At 38.8% G+C, this 21,896-nt stretch overlaps 1 protein-coding gene across 1 annotated transcript; it reads right to left on the minus strand.

Annotated features, from left to right (window-relative positions):
* Positions 1 to 1,653: 1,653 nt before the first annotated feature.
* slc25a36a (solute carrier family 25 member 36a) lies at positions 1,654 to 20,933 on the minus strand. Its single transcript, XM_040022062.1, has 7 exons — positions 20,497 to 20,933; positions 18,033 to 18,197; positions 16,096 to 16,173; positions 11,639 to 11,739; positions 6,735 to 6,801; positions 6,327 to 6,616; positions 1,654 to 4,794 (listed from the first exon to the last, which is right to left on the minus strand). The coding sequence occupies exons 1-7, from the start codon at positions 20,535 to 20,537 to the stop codon at positions 4,601 to 4,603; spliced, it is 936 nt and encodes a 311-aa protein (XP_039877996.1). The 5' UTR covers positions 20,538 to 20,933; the 3' UTR covers positions 1,654 to 4,600.
* Positions 20,934 to 21,896: the final 963 nt, after the last annotated feature.

The raw sequence follows: 21,896 nt of genomic DNA on the forward strand, positions 1-21,896 counted from the left end.
CTTTTTCCAGAGAATTCTCTGTGAACTCGAGAGATGGGTGTGTGGGAAAACCCTAGTAGATCAGTAGTTTCTGAAATACTCTGATCAAAGTCACGTAAATCACCGTCATTCTCCATTCGCATGCTCGGTTTGAACTTTAGCAGGTAGCCTTGATCAAATTCAAATTCAAATTTTATTTGTCACGTACAGTCATACACAGTACGATATGCAGTGAAATGCTTAGACAACTGCTCGTGACCTAAAGAAAAAAAAGAAAAGGCTATGAATAAGATAGGAAATAAATATGAAAATTAAAAAGGGTAAATTTAACTAGGAAGGAATAAAATAAAATATAAAAATTCAAGTTAAAAATGAAATAACTGTACAACACAAATTAGACTGAAGGGTAAATTTAACTGGGAAAGAATAAGATAAAATATATAAATTAAAGTTGAAAATAAAATAACTGTACAACAAAATACACAATACACAGTATAGAAATATAAGAATGTATGGAGAAATATAAATATTATATACACAATAACAGCAGCTGTACAAGTATTAACTGGAAATGAAGAATATAATGACCAGTGTTGTGCAATCCACATTATGTCTTGTGCAGTGCAAATATGCTTAAAGTCATTTAAGTGATGAAATGAAAACAATGTCCAGAATGTCCAGTGTGTGTGTAACAACTATATGTGTGGGTCAGTACTGTGTGGTGGTGTGATTGAGAGACCGTATCGCCTGCGGGAAGAAGCTCCTCCTCAGTCTCTCTGTGTTGGTCTTCAGGGAGCGGAATCGCTTTCCTGACCTCAGCAGAGAGAACAGTCTGTTGTTGGGATGGCTGAGGTCCTTCACGATCTTCCTGGCCTTGGTCCAGCACCGCCTGCTGTAGATTGAGTGCAGGTCAGGGAGCTCGGAGCGGATGGTGCGCTCAGCTGATCGCACAACCCTCTGTAGAGCTCGTCTGTCCTGCATGGTGCTGTTCCCGAACCAGGTTAAGATGTTTCCCGTCAGGATGCTCTCTATGGTGCAGGAGTAAAAGTTCCTGAGCACCTTGGAGGGCAGTTGGAAGTCTCTCAAGCGTCTGAGGTGGTAGAGACGCTGACGGGCCTTTTTCACCACGGTGTTGATGTGACAGGACCATGACAGGTCCTGCGTGATGTGAACTCTGAGGTATTTGAAGCTGTCCACTCTCTCCACTGGGCACTCGTTGATGACGGGGGTCTGGTAGTTCCTCTCCTGCTTAGTGCTGAAGTCCACCATCAGCTCCTTTGTCTTACTGACGTTTAGAAGGAGGTTGTTCCTCTGGCACCAGTTCTCTCCATCATGTCTACATACCTAAATGAATTAATTTGCTGCCATGTGATTCGCTAATTAGATATTTTTGTTTACAAAACTGAACGTTTCCTTTTTTTCCCCAAAACAAGACATTCAAACAAGAATGGGAATATTTTTAAGCTAATATTTTTGAAGTGGTGCATATAATCACCTGCCTAATATCATGTAGTTTCCCCTTCAAGAGGCCCAAAGAGTTCTGACCTATCACCTGTTGTTCCAGGATAATATAATCCAAAGACAACAGAAACATCCACATGAATGAAAGCGTCCCACGACAGATGCTTTTTGGAGCTAGTACAAGAAATTTACCAAAAAACAAAACAATAGATACAGGTTTAGTTGCAAATGCATGTTTATTTAATTTTGCTTAAAAAAAACAAAAACAAACATTTTCATGACTGAGCTGGAAAAGAACAAGCTTCAAGTTGGGTTTTCAGTAAACCCAGCTTGAGTCTGCATTCTGACCGAGCACACAGGCTAGAGACAATAAATTGCATACAGCCTTTGAAATGAGAGGTAACAAAATGTAAATGTTTGTACTGTTTGTCCAGTTGTCTGAAGAAAAACAGCTAGTTAGTGTTTTTAGGAAAAACGTGGGATGTTAAAATTGGTTAGCATGTTTTGATTTGTTTTGTTTAATTAGGGGGAGGGGCTGCAACTCAGTGGAGACTAAATATCAATAACAAGTTACAACACTTCAGTTTGCCTCTGAAATGATGCTGCAACTCAAATGAGGGAAATGAGTGTTCAAGAACACAATGCATCAATTATTAGATTTTCTTTTCTTTTAACTGGAGAAAAATACTTTGGGGAAAAGCACAGTGCTTTGTTAAAGATGACATAATTCTGTATGCAAGGGAAATTCTGATTAAAGCTTAAACACAATTTGAAAGATAATAAGTGCCAAATTTTACCAAAAGGTAATCTTTTCGTGAACCTCTTCAAGTGGTCAGTTAAACGGGCAACTTCACAGTCTCACCAATAAACCTTTCCCGTAACAAATTTGTAACCATCCTACGCAGCAATGGTACCATCACAGAAAGATGATTCCAGTTTTTAAGCTCACAATAAATTAACTTCCATTTTTATATTCTTAAAAAAAAAAAAAAAAAAAAAAAAAAAAACTGAGGAGAACCAAACAAAATCTGATAGAAGGTACGAAACAATGTAAACAGACCAAATGACAGAAACATCCAAACGTTGCAAACTGGAACACTTTGATGGACGACAAACCAATACTGTGGCTCATATGCTTACATTTTATATTGGTTGAGCAGCTTTTGCAAGCTACGTGTAAGCATGTGATAGCGCGACAGCTTACAGCAACACACAAACACAAGAAAAATCAGTCAAGCAACATCAATATTCATGTCAAAGCCATGAAAACAATCATTTGCTAATGCAAACTACAGCATGATCAGAAACGGGTCTAAGGGTGGGGAAAAAAAGGAAAAAAAATTTGATATGCATACACAGTATCTATATTATTTACAAACATGTGGACATCCTTCACAACTACAGACAACTCTTAACTGTACAATAGATCTGCTCTAGGAACAGTTGCGCAAAATACCATTTTGATATACAGTAATACTTTTTTTCCTTTACAATGTACAAGTTTAACCTGTCCACACAATAAAAATGCAAAGCACAAGCCTAAAAGGCCACAAAAGTGCATGTTATCGGGTCAGTTGGAAGCCACTGGAAGCAAGCACTGGCATGAGAGTGGGAATGAAAGCTCCCAGTATCATAAAGGAGATTCTCCGTACTCCAAACCAGTGTCTTGCAGGATTAATAGTTAGTGGAGGGAGATCTGGAGTAGTTATTATTTATTATACATGCAGGCGCAAAGGCCTGCAAATGCACGGACACAGAGATCATGTAAATTGTTCAAACACACACACACACACAAACATAAAGACACACTCACGTACAAACAGGCTATGGGGTGATAAAACTCCATCACTCTGCTCCGACTCCAATATTTCCCCGAACCGTCACATTATATTCAAGTAGCAACGCTAATAGAAGATACTTGGTACCTTTTGTTGCGTTGCATGCTTCACATCAGAAACAGGACACGTTGGTCTCGTGTTTTTATCCAAGATTTTTAAGCCCTAAGCAGTGACCGGAGACAAAAGTTGGCCTTGGAAACAATCGGATTTCAATTTTCACCAAATAGTGCACTAGTAAGACCGCCTAAGACTAAAAACTCACAAATTTCAAAGAAAGTGATCCCAATCAACACCCAGATTTATCGTGTTTATACCTTTACCCATGCTTCATGCCCCTTACAAGTTAAATAATTTCAGCTGGGTGGTAGTTGTGAACAACGAATACAAACAAGCGACACTGAAACGGTGAAGGCCACCTTCAGCAAAAACATGTCACCACCAGGCACTGCGTCACAGAGGAATAAAACACTGAATGGAGGCCAGCGTTTTGACATAGTCTTCATCAACACTGACTAGTGTCACAGTCATGTGCTCAAGTGACAGTCACTATCACAAGCTCATCATTGTGTTTCATTGTATTTGGCCAGTTTGTGCATGGCTGTGTATGAGATTCAGGCCCTCTAGGGGACATAGGAGGAGAATGCTTGAAGCCACGCTCTCTGTAGTGCAACGGTGTGTGGCTCAGGGGACGTCTTTACATCATACGAACTTTCCTTCTAACATCCTGCCTCAGCTGCTAGTCAGTTAATCGTACCGGGGTATCACAGCACTAAGGCAAGTGCAGACTAAACATACCAAACAGAGATTTTTGGATTACTCAAAGTGACCTACATTTAGTTTCCATCTGTCTTGTCAAGTTGAGTTGCCTCCAAGCATTCTCCTCCCACGGTATCTCTACAAAAGTTTTAAAAAAAAAAAAAGAAGTTTATCTTCTGTCTAAAGAGAAGGATGCCAGCTAAATCCTTTCTGTTAAGTCCACTGAACACTGCATAAACTTTGAGTTGACACAAGGTGCCAAACTGTTTCTGTGGCTTCCCTGTCAGTGCCTCCTCACTTCTGGCCATGTTACCTCCTCTGCCAACATTACTCTATATCCGTTTCAGCAGTCTAACAAAGGGAGCTGGTGGGGATGATGCCGATATGGTCCTGTCTCTTTCTTCATCTTTTTTCCATTTGTCATTTTCTGGTCCACACGAGTGTCTTCGGGTTTCCTTTAATCTTCATTTTGACGTTTCATAGCCACCGTTTTCCAGCAAAAGGTCATCTTTCTCAGTCACTTAACGGTCTCTATGTTTAAACAGAGCAGAGACAATCACGATAGGCTAACAGCCAAGTAGATAGACCACCACCTCATATGTGCACATCATGATGGCCGTGTTGGGAATCTGTCTGACGAGATGAGTGGTTAGGCCGCGGTACAGCGCCCGGTATCCCTCTTCCTTGGGTACTGTGAGCAGAGTGTGGAAGAAAGAGCGGTACTTGCTGCCTTCCTCTCGTAGTCGTGTGCGGATCACCTCTGCAATTAGAGAAGAGGAAGAAACTTGAGTTACATATTCCACTGGCCACTGGCTGTGTCAGACTTTGCCTCTGAGTGTTGTGTAATTTCCCCATTCATGAGACACACCAAGTTGAATTTCTCCAAAGTTAAGACAGGATACTAATGATTTCCAATCTAATACGTTTCACCTGTCCTTTAAAAATACTAATAATGTTCCATTTGTACCAACAAATGGCAAGAAAAAACTAAACCAGTTATCAGACTAACTACAGTCTAAATCTTGTCCAAGTACAGAAAAGCCTTATATTTATTTCTACATTTTGCGATAGAGCTTCATGTTTATTCTGCAACAATTACAAAATATAAATAATCCACAACCTTGCACTCAGCTTTGGCATAACATGTTTTTTCTGAATGAGTCCCTGGTGCTGTATATAACCATCCAATATTAGTCCAAGACTGAAAATAATTCCCAGTGACCACAGCTTTTGCCCCCTGTTTGAGTAATGGTACAGACTGCATGTTTAATTTACAGCATGTTAAAAACAGGGTTCTTATTTTGGTTCCAACAACTGGAAACTATTTAAAATAAAAGAACTAAAAACATAAATAGATAATTAACTTTATGCATTTGTTATTTACACATCCGCCTCAGTTGTAAGTGCTGAAATTTACTGAACTAAAAGTCTGCCCTCGGGATCCATTTGTAAAGATCACTTCTTTGCTGGGAATAAATATTCTTAAGGCTGAACCACAAACAGTAGCTGTGTCCCAAAACCTAGGTCACATCCTTCGGAGGACGGAAGTGCAAGGCTGTGAAATAGGACGGTCTAGCCTTCAGATTTGTGTCACCGCTGTCTCGGTGGAGTTTAATACACTCAGCCGTCTGCTCCTTGCTATCTAAAATATAACAGGGCACTGCCGTAAATTCTTGACCATCTCGTACTTCTGTTTAATCAGTTTTCTGTTTGTTTGTTTATTCAGCTGTGTGAAAACTCCAGAGGAACCCACCCAAGGGATTAATAAAGTTTATACATTTTTATAAGTTTTATTTAACCCCCAGCTAGCTATCGATCTGGTGGGTAACAGAGGTCTCCAAAAATGTCAGAGCACTTTTGCAAATATGTAATGTCTTGATAAACCAAGCAGATAGTTGAGGTTTACACAGCTACATTCTCACCTGAAAATATGTTAAAAGTTTATTTTGTGACCCAGAAAGAGTAATAAGAGTAATATTAAAACTAAGTAGCTGCCGCCATATTTGGAAACTGGAATTGGCTGGGCTGTGCGATGAACGAAGGATACAGCCCACCCATCCTTCAAATCTGGGGAAAAGGAGGACGCATTTGTCAGCCGCATTCGGAGGAGTCTACGAATTGGGACAGCCTTCGTTGCGTCGCTGTGACATAATTGGTCTACAATTGCGGCCTCAGGAGGATGCAGCCTACGTTTTGGGACACAGCTAGTATGAGGAAGGGTACAATAGAAGTATTAAATATTAAGACCTTTATCCTTTAACTACAACATATGAAAGTGAGTGAGAAGATTACCATGAGGATAGGCGATGGAGGTGGCACAGGTCTTGGAGGTGGCAGCTGCAAGCATCATCCCCACAAAGTCAGAGGCATCTTTGACAGATTCCTCCTCTTCGTCCATGCTGGCCTGAGCCTTGTACTCAAGCCATTTTCGCTTGATACTTTCATAGATGACAAAATGGATAACAGTCTCAGAGATGCCAGCGTATGAGGCTGACATACCTCTGTAGAAACCTCGTAAGCCATCCATCTGGTACACTCGTCGTATGCACTCAAAAGCACTCATACGCCGCTCGCCGCGATTCCTGCCAACACACAGACACTTTCAATTAAAATTAAATAACTTTTAGAATAATTTACTCTCATTAGTTTAACAACGCATTTTTCCATCATTTTTACACTTATCAGAAAAATCCTCCTCACCTGGAGTCCAGCTGCAGACGGGTTTTAATCAGCCAGATGGGATTGGTGGCTGTGATGGCGGTGAACCCTGGCAAATTTAGAAGAGGTCAAAGGTTCAGACACAGGCAAAGACACTCATTGTAAGAACACATTAAAATAAACTAGATTAAGCTACATGGTACAAATACAGTGAGAAAGCACTTCAGGAAACAGGATCAACTGGCTGAGGTGTTTAACTTAATCTCATTACAAGTCTTACATAAAATACATCAATATCATTAATTCAGACAACAGTATAACAATTAAATCTGAATTTTTTTAAAAATATTTTGAGTTACAGACACAAAAAACATCTAATCTGTTAACTTATTGATCCTCTTCATATGAAATGCTACTCAAGTGCATATAAACAACAGGTAAACAGTTCTCCTTTTGAAGTAAAAGATCTCAGATAACAGTGCATGAAGGCAGCAGCTTTCAGCTATGACTGTCTAGATATTGGTTTTTTTTTTTTTTTTTTTTTTTATGTATGGATCTGGATAAAAACTAACTGCAAACAGCAGCAAATGTAGGCAAGCAGCAAACTCATTTTAGGCCTTTACATGTGGCTGATAAATGAATAAGAGTTTGTAATTAGAACTTATCCTCATACGTTTTTATTAACATAGCATTACACACATCACCTTAATCAGTGTATACAAACAAATCTACCCATACAGAAATAAACATCACAACACAATAGGTTTGACCCTTAGCTTTGATTAGTCTCTAGATTTTCTACAATGGTTAGAAATGCTCATTTAGTCTTGGTCCCTAAAAACACATGTTCTTTATATTTATTCTAATATGAACCAGTGGTTAACTTGACTGGACACTACAGACAGGTTGTAGGCCATATACTAGCACAGCTAGCACAACTACAGCATAGTGAAGAAAAATGTTGTCTAAAGGAGATTCTTTAATTATTTACTAGTGGAAAGTCACTGCTAGGAAGTCTAACCGTTACTTTTTAATCGTGGTGAGTAAACCCTGTTTCACTATCTGCCTGCCAACACACTTGGTAGATGTTAGCTTAATTTGTAACTGATCGCAACTATTCTTGATTAGTAGAAATGCTAGATAATGTACAGTAATGCAAAGCTTGCTGTGTATGGTATAAAGCTAATTAATCTGCACTTTGTGTCATTTCCTAATGATACAAAGTCTCTTTAAAAGTCTGTGCTAAACGGATATACCAGTGAGAAGTAAAACATGGCCTTTTGCAGAAAACAGCTAAGACCAGGGCAAGGCTATGAAGAGACCTCAGTCACGTCTAGTGTATCGATGCAGCAGAGACCTATGTTAAGGCAACTGCATGAAGAAGAAAGGATTACACAGGTCTGTTGAAGAGAAGAGGAGAACAAAAGGAGGAAGAAGAAAAAAAAGGAGGAAGTAGAATGAAGTAGCTTCTATGGCGTGTACTCACGAGGGAGGGGCAAAGCTCCTCCAGCTCCTCCCCGCTGCAGCTAGTAGCCTGCAGATATGGGGGGCTCAGATGGCGGGGATGTCCCACCCAATCACGCAGGGGTGAAAGCTTTACAGTAAAGCCCTAAAATAGACACAGGCTTTTCTGTACCACAGTCACACACAAGCAGCAGTCACATCCACCCCAAATCCCACCAACCACCCACATCAACCCACTTTCTGAAGTAGATGGAGAAGAGATGGGGGGTGAAGGACTCATACCACCCCCCATCTTTCACCAAACTATGATCCCAACTCTGTGCCCCAACCCGTATAATTTACCCATCTTTAAACTGCTTTAATTTGTGTTACATTTTTATTACTTTTACTTTATCCCCACTTTTTGCAGTAAAGAAGACGACTAATCAGAGGCCCAAACCAATCCAAGCCTCCAGCTCTATCTCATGAGAGCAAGCTAAAAATCACAAGAACACAAAGACATAAAAAAATGAACTGGAGAGGTATTCCTTATAACCATTGAGCCAATATCAGTTTTTAACCTAAAACTCCTTGTCTGAAAATAAAAGAGGCCGGTGGAAATGCTAACCTTGCCGTTCTGTGTAACAGACTTAACACTTTATGTGACAGGGATAAAGAGAATGAAGAAACTTTGTATGAATATGTGATAAGAATGAAGAAACTTTGTATGAATATGTGATAAGAATGAAGAAACTTTGTATGAATATGTGATAAGAATGAAGTGACTGATGACAATGAAATAATGGATGAAAATCAAAAGGACGATCCTTAACTTACAGATGTGGTGCGCTAGCATAATACACTCGATATTTCAACCACAACGCAGAATGTGTGCATGAATATGGGTGACAGGAGAAAGACCACCAGGACTTTATTTCCAGCTTTTACCTCGATGAGGAAACGGCGCATGCTATACCAGTGGGAGTGCATTAAGTCACCATTTACTTCAATGACACAGAGCAGTTAATCTTTAGTCTAAAACTGTATCAACTCACAATATTTGACTATTTGTTCAAGTGTTAAATTTCTAACAACATAATAATGATTATATTTTATGTAAATTTAAAAGCAAAAAGTGTGTTCTTGGGCTCAGCAGGCCACCAGGCACATGGAAACGCTGCCGCATGTTGTATATTATGATCCTTCAATACTCAAATAATCCCTGTGCAATTTTTCCTGAGGGGTTTGACCTACATTCAGGGACAGCAGCATGCTTTAGATTAACTGCTGAAACGAAACCCAAGTCTAAAGCCGTTTTTCCACACATGCACTGCAGCCGTGAAGTTTTGTAGAACAAAAATATCACAGTCAGCTCCCAAAAATATCAGGTAGACCACACTAAGAATTACAGTAGTGAGAGTGCTTATGAAGCAGATCATATGAGTTCATATGTTAAAATAGCTTAAGTAAAGAAATGGGATTTGAATCCATACAAAAAGTTCCCATTGCAGGAGCAGTGAAGCTATAAAAGACATTGACTTCACAGAGTTAGTTTATAAAACTGAGCACGAATTCACAGCATCAGTATCAATTAACTGTCCCTGAGGTTTTGGCATTGACCACCGCATTAAATCTATTACTGATAATCTTAGAGATAATAAAGATGAAAAAGCGAGAGAGGGATACGTTTAGTATCATAGCAAAACATTTGTGTAGTAACACAACAATTTGTCCACAACATCATTAAAACATCTGAAATTTTTAAAGCTAGTTTTTAAGCACTTGCGTGGTAACAGTCAGACTGTATTTATATCCTTACCTGCATTTCTTTGAGATTTACAAGAGAAATTTATGCAACTGTTATAAGTATGAAACAAAGAAAGAGATGGACCTTGGTGTTTAGTCTATGTGTGTTGATGTGTTCCCGTTTTATCACTTACATGTGTATGTTTTCACTGCATTTTATCCACAATAATGAATTTATCTTTAAGTGGTGCCAATACTGATGGGGTCAAACTGCTAAGGCAATTAATTGTCTTCAGGAAATTCAACTAATTTAACAAGTGAACACGTGAAATGTGAAAATACCGTCAGTCCAGTTCTCCTTGGAAAGAAATGACTGAAGTACTCAGTGTCGATGAATGATGATAAAACACAAAATGAAAAACACACCGAGTGCAGCCTTCTGTGGCAGTGACAAGGTTAGCATTTCGTTTGTGCTGACAACAAAAACTGTCATTACTTTACCTTTAATGTATTGATGAAACACGTTAAAAGGGGAGGGGGAGGTGTGTGTTAAGATTAAGGAATAATAAACTTCATCATGAATCTAAAACTACACACCAGCAGCAAACACTGCTGTAAGCAATGCTAATATCATTAAAAATGAATAACCATTATGAATTTAATTAGAAAAATCACCATGGTTTTCATCATACCAGTGTAAAGAAATGGGGTGCTACCTGACGTGTCCGCCCGAGTGCCAGGGGCCCCGGTTGACCTTTGGGGGCCGTGTTCTCTTCTCTATACACACACAGAGCAAAGGGGAGGGGGGCCCAGACCACACTGTTTAAGTAACAACTGGGATGTTAAACCATTTACAGTGTCCTCTGGAGAGGCCTCAAAATTAAAGAATTTAAAAAACAGAAAACAAAAAAAAGAGAGGAAAGAAGGGCGAGGAGGGGATTCAAAACAAAAAACTTTAACGAAGTACATGAGGGACAGCGGGGCTAAGAGAAGAGGAAAGCACAACCCAAACTTTGAGGACCGTAACATTTTTCTCTTTTGTATAACAGATAAAACCAAATACAGATCAGCAGTTGGGGAATTGCAGCCTGAAATGTTTCATCTGGTATGGGTACATGAAATTCTGGCACTGCTGATATCAGGATTTGTCTCCTCAACTATTCGGGGACTATCAAGGCTACCATGGAGAGATAAGATACTGCATTATCGGCCCAGTTTAGTTACAGAAAGGATTGTTTGCAAAGAAGCTGGTATGTAATAAAAGATGTGATAAGAACCTTTCAGCTCTTACAGATTCAAGGTCCCCTTAAAGTAGAGGATGAACTCTGAAATACTGTAGAAACTGCAGTATTTAAGACATGAATAACTTATCGCGACATACACAATAATCAAGGTTAGTTCGATCCCAAGAGGCTTAAATTGTGCTTTCTGATAAATCAATGATTGTTTATATTAATATTTCTATACAAGAAATAGCTAAGTAATGCCGACTTAAAAACAGACATTATCAGTTAGCTTTAGCATGCGTCAGGTCTGGGGGAAGGGTGGTGTCTGGGATACTTAAATTGTACAAAATAAAAAAATAATGAAAGTTGTTTGATAGAGAAAAACTAAATAATTATTTTTTCTTTTCTTTTTTTTTTTATAAATAAAACCCATCAGTAAGAAACACTGCCCAGGCAGACTGACAAACAGTCAGACAGGCAGATAAAACAGACAGACAGACAGAAAGGGGGAGGGGAAGGAGCAATCATTACCTGCCATCCCAGCCGACACCATATGCACCTGGGTAGAGTCTGGCTCCAGCACTCCATTAAGCTTCTCCTTGGCTGTCGAGTAGGCCGCAAAGTATATCGCCCTGTGTGACGATTAAAACGGAAGAGAGAGAGAACTTTAATTACTAAAAGACTCAGGAAAGGAAAGAAGTTAATGACGTGTCCAGGGAGTAAATATAAAACAAAAGCATACTAGCTGTGACTGTACCTGCAGAGCTATTTAATGTGTAAATGATTAACAAGTTAGCTATATTAAGTACAAACACATTTCAGTTGCACAAAATTAAATACTGCCCAAACTGAACATGGGGAACATGCAGTAAATTCAGCTAATTTTAAAACTATACAACACTATAAATAAAATCGGCGTTTTAAATTCTTGTGCTCCATTTAAAATGTCATTATACACATTTATGAAGCTAGTTCTCGCACATAAAAACCACAGAACAAAAAGGCGCACAATGGCCACTGCTGTCAGTAAATGGCATTTCTTATTTTCTTTGCTGACAGGCCAATAACAGCCAACAAGTCAAATACACATCAGTACTGATGTTCGGCTGATAAATACGTGCCTCTCTAGTCTGCACATGCACAGATGTCATGCTTTAGAAACAGATTTTTCCTCCCATGATTCTAGCTGCTCTTCTATAAATGAAATCATAGGATTTAATCAACACTGACTGGAATTAAACTCCGTGACCTCTGCTCTCAGCCCTCGTTCTGGATTTGAGAGCATGCATGCAAAATGTAATCACGCTGCTCTGTAGACGAATGATATGATTGGCTCTGAAAGCATGTATGCAGCTCACGAGCAAAGAGAGATTTTCGTGGTGCAAGCTGTGTAGAAATCGGGCCGAGTGTGTTGTTAATGAACGGCAGCAGCATGCACGGTGGACTGTTGAGTGTCAGAGGCTTTGCAGCATCAGAGTGTCGTTTCGTAAATATCACAGCAGACAACAGCGCTGGAGTTCACACCTCCGCCTGCTGATAAATAAAGTAATAAGATGTTTCATTCAATTATACTAAAGTCGCTTGTTACAATTCTGCATATACGATTATTTTGTCGGACACTAATGGTGGCATTTTGATCAGTGTATTGTTTGTACTGTGAGCACTAATGAATCTGGCTGCTCTGAATAATGAGAGTAGCTCATAAATCCATTTTAAATTATTTATACTAACATTTCACCACGTTACAGCCAATGTAATTTGTTTTAAACTGCATCCTAATATGCTTCTCTACATTAATGGTTATGAATGAAAACAAAGTGAATAAAATTAGTTAAAAGCTATTCTTTATTCCCACAAAACACAAAGCAGTGGAACCCTAAAAATGGTTTCTTGAGGTAGTTTTTTTTTATTTATTTTTATATATGGGTTAACTATTAACCACCATGTTTCCTGTTGTCATATCCTGTCTATAAAGCAGTGGAAAACCACATAATTTTCCAGCGAGTTCATCAGGTTCACCTCTTATGTGATAACATCCTCCTATAGCACTACTTCCTATAGCTGTCATGGCCAGCCATTTCAGTACAACAACACAGGACTGACATACACAGATGCACTGGATGGACCCAAAGGACAAAGACAAAGAGTGAAAGGCCCACGAGAAGAGAAAGAGTATCATGAAATCATGACACAGACGATACGCAAAACTAACCAGAAAAGGAAGAAGACGTCGGCGGTGACACAGCAGTAACTACAGAGAACTAGAACGATCAGGGAGGGATTATACACAAACACAACTGCCTTAATTTAGAAACCTCATTTTAACAACAGCAGTGGCTGTCACATGATGAAAGCGTAACAGCTGGCCGGCGTCTGCTGCTGCTGCTGCTGCTTCATGGCAATTTGATTGACTGCATCCAGACGTTAGGGCAGATAAGCTAAGAATTAGGGAACCTTCTCATTTCCGTACAGATTTGAAGCACAGATTTCCATTGTGCTGCTGCTGTGATTGAGAGAAGTTTACATGCACATTCCTGGTCTTCCATTATTTCAGACATTCTCAGTGTGAAAGCAACTGAATTACAGTCCTGCACTCTTTGTCTCACTTACTGCTTACATACATATTAAATTGCAACATTTCAGTCAAACGAACCCTTATAAGGAGAAGCAGCTTGACCTCAGCATATGTACAGTGTGCATTTATATACATAGGTAATGAGCACCTTGCATCCATGTGCATCAGCACTTGTATTCATAGGACCACAAATACCTCAGTAACATAAATCTGATGCTAGAGTAATTATAATGTTATATTTGATGAATAGCTTTTTTACTTTTTGTCCATTTTGAGTTTTTCGTATTGCTTTTTTCAGTTAGTTTCTAGGTTTTCATGTTTCTGTTTATATTGACTAAAAATATGTAGCTTTAGTTTTTATTTGCTGTTTATTTATTTGTGTTTAATTTCCTTAAAACCAATAATGTGAAGGGTCAGGAGCAAAATGTCAGCACAACATAAACAACACTTTGTTCAGGCAGCTAATTTAAAGTTGTGTGGCATTCCAAGTCTCAATAAATAGAGGCACCAAAGCCTCATGAGACCAGTTGTGTTGACGAATGTGACCACATTTTTAAAGCCTAAAAATAAAAAAGGTACATTCTGTATGTTTTAGTCCATTTTAGTTCGCTCTATGAACACTCAAACCACTTCAGTTCTCATTCAGTCTAGTTTTATTTCTGTAGTTTTAGTCAACTATAACAAAACAGAAGGTAACATTCATCTAACATCTGTGAGGACAGAATACGTAAATCTGAATGCTACTTTTGGGAGTTTTTTTGAGAGCATATTATGCATGCACAATTAACCCCACTGCTCCTTTGTGTTATTGTATTTAAGCCTGAATGTGTTAAGACTTTGTGGTTTAAGCAAATAGAACAAACTGTAGAACATGTGAAACTAAAGATCCAAGGTTGATGAAGCCAACTTTCTACATATTGTGACTGATCACAAATTAACATGGAAACAACACACTGATTATATTAAATTTCAAAGTGGTCAGTAATTCTTTATAAAACAAGTGATGTATTAATTTCTAATGCCCTGCAACATAATTCATTCTTCATTTATACTTCCTTACTTTTCTTACTGTGTGGAACATTGAGGATTGACTTAAATGAGAATAAATTCAACAGTTATGTTACAGTAAAAGAGCAAAGTCTGGTTACTATGATCACACTTAACCACAGTGTCTAAGGTCCCACATTTTGTAATTAAATTATTCTGTTTATTTATTTTTTTTTAAAAAAGCAAATAATGCTTAAAGCATTAAAATTGCCCAAGTAATTTCTTGCATTAAAACAAATGCTCTACAAATATGTTTGAGGGTTATATTTGAGAACATTGTGGTTTGTTTGTTGTCGTTTTCTTCTTCTACTTGGAAATGAGGGCAGCTTTACTGATAACAACATAGGCCAGGCATATCCAAGTGCCACTTCAGCCTGAGCCTGTTCATTCACGATTTGTTATAAAGGCTGCAGATTTTATATGAGCTGTTTTACACTGTGTAAAATGCAAGCCTGAATAAAAAAATAAATAAATATCAGGTCACTGTATTTAATGTTCACACAACTGGGCAACACTACAGCTCACCTGAACAACCAGGGGAAATATGCTGAAGGGCACTGCAGTGGCTCAGGTTGGAGTCCACTCCAGAATATTTCCTGTGTGTCATTGCCCCATTCTCTCTTTGCTTTTGTGTCTCCTCTACACTGTACTGTCAAATAAAGTCTGCAAATACTAAAAAGAAATCTTTAAAGAAAAATGACTGCTGTTGAATGATATTTCAATACATCATTTTGAACAAAGTTGTACTTCAGTTTTTGACTTGGTCATAATGAGTTTGTTATGGCTGATAACACTGTAAGGTTTTAATAAATCAACAAAAATCAAAAAACCTTATTTGTCTTTTGGATTCGGAGACTTTTGAATTTATGTGATGCTGATGAAGAACAACATCAGCCTGAAGTATATGTGACGCTACTAATACTACTGGTTGACTGGCAACCTATTCTCAGTAGACAGATTGAGGCACTTACTATCTGTATTTCAGCAGTAAATAAGAGTTAGATTTAACAGGAGTTAAATTTAACTGCTCAGCTGCTGCCCATAATACAGCCTGAAGACTTTCCTCCAGGAAAATTGTCTCATAGGGTTTGATTAAACATGTCAAAATAAATTACACAGGCATGCCTTTAACCCGATAGCAGGGCAGTGCTAGTGCGGATGATACTGCTGCTAGCTAACTGCTTCTTACGCAAAAAAATAAAAATAAAAAATGAATTACTCATTCATGTTGTTATGACACTCATGTAATGGAAGTGAAGGTTATTTCCCTTACTTTGGGCTCTGTTTCTGTGTTATTCCTAAAGAAATCGTAAAGCAGTTTTAACACACAACACTCCCACATTATTGCAGATAATACTGCACATACCTGGAAGGTGCCACACCTACAAGGTTAGGACCCAGTCCTCTGAAGAGTGAACGGGGTCCCTCTCTCTCTAGAATTAACCTGTCGAAAGAGCAAACACATGAGGAAATATTTCACTTTATAGTCAAAACACAACATGTACATTATTTTAACACTAGAGCATATTATACAGTGAATGGTTTAAAGATAACTCGTAATCTAAATTGTTTTCACATTTAATAACAGTTGTGAATTCATAATTACCACAAATCAGATTAAGCAAATTTGTTTCATTAAGTTAATTTAAACATATTCAATAAAAATCCAGCAATAAGAAAAAAAAAGACATAGCTCGGATCCTTCTGGAAGAAGTTAATTAGCTAAAAAAATAATTCTATTTATAGACTTTGCCTTTCTGCCCCACTTATGTGATTTCCTCATTTTATTATTTCATTATTATCCATTATGTTATCTGATTCTTCATTATTTATAGCAAATGGCACATCCTCAAGACAGAAATGGGTCTAAAACCAGACAACACACGTGATTTGGAGTGAAGGTGTCCTCCGCCCTAAAAGGGATCTTGGCATGCACCAAACTGCACGTTGACCCACTTTGACGTGTATCCTCCCACCCCCCTCGTTAGCTATGCTGCAGTTCGTGCTTTCATCCTTCTCCACTCTGTACCATGAAATAGTGTTGCTGTACTTCTGCTGCAAGATGCTGCTTATTTTGAAGACAACACAAGAAGTTGACTTATGTTGCCACAACACCGACACAGAGCCCAAAACAATGTCCACATGAGCTGCAATCTCTCCAAATGAAGTATTAGTCAACTGTTATTAAACAAAATCCTGACAAGAGCACTGCCTGACAGCAGTCTAACATCCCAGACCTACTGTCAGAACAAATCCATTTTTAGGCTCATTGTTAAAGAACGTTATAGATAACCCCACTAGTGACAAAACAAAACCTAGGGAACTGCAAAAGTGCAAGATCAGCATGTTGCCTGTGTAGCCTGCCAATTATAAATACTGTGATACAGAACCAAACATAAGAGGCTTGTCAAATATAAAAGTATTTACAAAATAACTAACGGCACCATTCAGCAGTGGAAAATTCCACACACAGCCGCTTATGCATTATGTAAGAGTGACATGCTCTTGTATAGCAGCTTGCCAAGGTACAATAATAGAGGTCCATATTTATAAAGGCAAGCTGAACATTTACTTGCTAATCCTGCAGTGGTTAATGGTCATTACAAGTAGCCACATCAGCTTCCAGCAGGTTCTAAGCAAATGCTGAGTTCCCCTCTACTCTCACTCTCACTTCATCTTTCTGACAAAATTCCACTCTGCCCAATGACAAGATGACTTACTTGAAGAAGGACAAAAAAAAAACAAAAACAGGAACTATTCTTTGTGGATAATGTTTATCTTCTTGTCTCGGTTAAAGTTGCTCTCTAAAATAAACAAACAAAGAATCCACCAAAAAACAAAAAAAAGGCACTAATAACAACAATAACATCTATTAAAATAAGAAAGAAAAAGAAGCACATTGGCAATCCAAATAAACTCACTCCCCAGGAAAGCCCAAGCATTCCTGAAGAAAATATTTTCAATTTGGAGCAACTTGACATCAGTTTGCAACTCACAGTGCACATATTAAAGGAACGGTGCAACAAGATAAATCTGTTATCAGTGTTTCTGAGACATTTCAGTTTTGTTTGTTATTGCAGTGATGGAACGTTCCAGTAAGGAGTCATTTTATTAGAAGAAAATAACTCATTACATTAAAGTTACAATAATATGAGACGCACACACAGACCTTTTAAATGTAAGCAGCCAACTAATGGACAAAATAATACTTAAACCAAGAAAAGACAACATTGAAGCCACATCATAACTGTTTATGTTAATTTCAGTGGATATCAATTAGGCACAGCTAATCTTTCTCCTTACTTGAGGCAGTGCAGAGGCCCCGGCGGGGAAACACGGGCAACACTGGCTCCGTTGACTGTGCTGAGCTGAACCTCAGAGACGTAGAGTGTAATGGAAGAGGACTGCAGCCTGGTCTTCACCACTTCCAGAGGACAAGTTAAAATGGCGCCCACTGTACCACCGCATCTAGAAAAGAAACAGCAAGTATTGAGAAAAAAGTGAGGAAATAGAACAGAAGCAAGACCAGGAAAAAAGTTTGCTGTGGCACCAAATACGTCCCCCCCCCCCCCCAAAAAAAAAGAAAAATCAAGTTATACTGACATAAGCCGAGTCACTTGAAACACTAATCAACAGAAACACAATCTGTTGTTCCCAAATTATCTATGAGCATGGGCACATACACACACCGTGACCTGGTTTTGTGATATCCAAGATACTGACATATGAAAACAAACAGCTGGTTCCATGATTCATTTCAGAAGAAACTGACCACAGCTCATTTGCTGAGTTTTGCCACCTGAGAAGCCCAGAATAAGAAGTCATCAAATTAGATTGTTGTTTAGCTCACTTGATAAACATAAACAAAAACCAAGTTGGTCACAAATACAAAAACATATATCCACTTTATATCATAACACATCAAGGTGTGCAAATATAACTGCATCACGACTGTTTTTTTCCATCATACAAACATTTTTGGCGCCCACCAAACAGGTTTTGGCCTTCCCCCAAAGGAAAATCACCAGGCCTCTCAAAGTATTTAAATAAACACTATGTTTTTTAGCGTGAGGTTTAATTTAGTCAAACTTAGCCTATTTTTAGTCATCAAATGGGTTTGAAATTAATTAATTAATTTACAGAGACCTTTTTGCACTAACCATGGGGATAAATCGTGTTTATGTGCACACAAAACCAGGAAAACTCTCATGTGATATAAATTAGTGTATTATTTGATAATTCATACGCTATAGTGTCATTTTTGTTGATCCCCTCTGCATTCACCAAAGGCTCAGTGCTTTCCACATGTAGACAAAGCTTCAAAACCAAACCACCGCACAGCTGAAAAGTGCTTCCTGGTGATTGCAGTTGCAAGTTATAGAACTCGGCTAAAGGTTACACAAGCCATGGCAGTATGGTAGTATATGTTGACATCCTGGCAATGAATTTCTCTTGCTGCTGTCTCTTTTGAGCAGCACCAGCTATATTTACCTTTCAAAAGACCAACCCACATTCATGCTCAGAGGCAGCGGTGACCCTTGGCCTACTTTCTCGGCAACACTGGCTGTTGCATGCGTGCCTCTCTAATGCGAGGCTGTGGGAGGCAGCACTAGGCTGAGGCCTCCAGCTCAAGTTTTTGGGTAAAGCTGATTCAAAGTCTCTTGGGTAGTTCTCAGATTTAAAAGCAATAACAAGAGACATAATGAAGAAGTGCTGTGGCATGGTGGGATCACCCATTCTGAAGGTCACAGACTAAATGGGAAGATTAAACAAGTGAACTAAAACTAAAGACAGTGGATTAAAACAAAAATCTATACTGGGCCAATCCACTTAAATGTCACATTTATGCTTTCATTGTCCTTAATGAACTGGTTGTCAGGCCTCTTTACACAACTATGAATCAGAAGGATTGCTTTACTACCGTGTGAACTTCAACTTTAAGATTTGAAGTACAAAATCCAAATGCTCTGTTACATAATGAAAAGCAGCAGAGAAACTAAATTTCATCAGTAAGTTTCTCTTTAAACCATACTTCCATCCAGAGCCAGTAGTTATGCAACACAAACTTCAAAGTGTTTTATTTTTTGCATTTAATTAAGCCTTTTTTGATTAGATGGATATCTGCAAGACTGTAATCTAATGCTTTAACTGAACCGACAGAAAAATTGTGTGTGTGTGTGTGTGGGGGGGGGGGGGGGGGATGTCTCAGTATGGATTAGATGTAAATGTTCATTTGGGAATACAATAAAGAAATTATTTAATTGGATCCACATAGATGAGCATTATGCAACTACTTCTTAAATTACAAAATAGCAGCAGAAAAATAAGCGTCAATGGCTGTTGTTGCAGATGCATTTGGTCAAGTCATTCAGAGAAAGCTACAACGAGCCCGGAAATGAATTCCACTTGTCATCAAAATAAAAGGCTCTCACTTGTGCAGAAACAGCCGGCATTTAAAGGACGATGAAATAAGAGGCGAGCTGCTCTGTGCTGTCTGGGTATAACGAGCTCGAATGCGCTTTCTGGCACATTCACATGAATGCTTTCAGCAACACTGGTCATATTTTAAAGGTTAACCGGAAGTTCAACTAGAACCGTTTTTGACAGTCGCGTGCGCACAACCGCCAAGGTTGGAAGGGCACGCACGCGCTGCCTTAAAAAATAAAAATAAATGGCGAGTTAGCTAGATAAAGCAGACGGGGGTCATGTTTCAAAATATATATTTCAAATTAGGTAAAAATTTATAGAGGAAACTGATGTGGCTTACCCTCCAGCGAACAAATGAACCAGTGTGTCCCTTTGGGTCATTCTTTAGCATACCCTGCCAAGCAGCGCAGGGTAGTCAAAAAACGGCTCTTTCCCCCGTCCCCTCCCGGTGCTCTTTGCCTCTGAGAGGATGCGCAAGTCCACAGACAAACGACGTCGACGACTAACCAGCGGTGGGGCGAGTCTCCGGTGATTCAGACTGCAGCGGGCCGACAAACCCCCCTCTCCCTCTCCCTCTCCCTCAGATAACTCAGGTTCCCCTCTGACGCAGATATTTTCTATCTTCGACAAAAACAGCGGGGAGGTGCGGGCTCACCAGGCTTCTTGCTGGCGGTAAAATATCTCAGGTCTAACAAACGGTTTTATAGCACATCCGCGGTCTCATCTCCTTTCATCGCTGCACCAAGAGGAAGAAGGAGGCAGAGCTCATAGTATGTACTGTACGACCATAGGCTGGAAGCACACGCTGCCATTGGCCACCCTGCACTTAACGTCACTTTGTCTCCGCCTTGATCATGCACTGTTCACATGCTCAACACTGAATGAATCTGGACTGCATGTTGCTGAAGTGCAGCCATCCAAAAGAGATCGTTTTCACAGTTTGTGCTCTAAACATTTCAGACGTATCTGCTTTTGCTTTTGTCTCATTGAACCTCTTCAAAGTTAGACACTAGACCAAAATATGACAGAAAAACACAATTATCAGCATAGAAACCCACCAGACAACCTACATGCAAACAATTTTACAATAATGTTTACTACCATATATATCCATATATAGTAATGGAGGGTCCTACACCAATGATACCAAGGTAGCTATACTTTATTATTTATTATTTATTATTGTTCAGTGTATTAATTCATAGTGGTATAACTCTGCATGACAGTTGGGTGACCTAAATCTTTTATTAATAAGACTCCATATTTGACTTGTAACATTTAATATGTAAAGTTTATGTATATTAATTTCCAGCCATGCATGTACATCTATTCATGCAAATTGGCTAGTTCAATCACAGTCTTAGAGTGCTGGCTACAGAGCATCAAACAATCCAGCTCTGACTTGCAATCATATTTTGGCTTTTTCAAATGAGCTGGAAAGTCTTTTCTCTATCAGGTCTTAACCAAAACTGCATGGTGTTGAAAGCCAGCTGGTGATTTAATAATGGCATTAGCTACATAGCTTTGTAATCGGATGTACAGTATGATAAGTTGGAGTCATGTGCAGCGTTCAAACTGGAAACATTAAAACCAATAATGTCATGTCCTGCATTAGGAAGGTTATATGGAGTAACCTTTCTAATGGCATTTAGAATGATTTAGTGTCTGATGAAAGAGGGTGGTCTGCCTCTTATCTCATTAAACAACATTAAGGTCCAATATATGCCTTCAAATTTATAT

This window comes from Simochromis diagramma, unplaced genomic scaffold, assembly GCF_900408965.1.
Source record: "Simochromis diagramma unplaced genomic scaffold, fSimDia1.1 OVJJ01000205.1, whole genome shotgun sequence".
Taxonomy (NCBI): Eukaryota; Metazoa; Chordata; class Actinopteri; order Cichliformes; family Cichlidae; genus Simochromis; species Simochromis diagramma.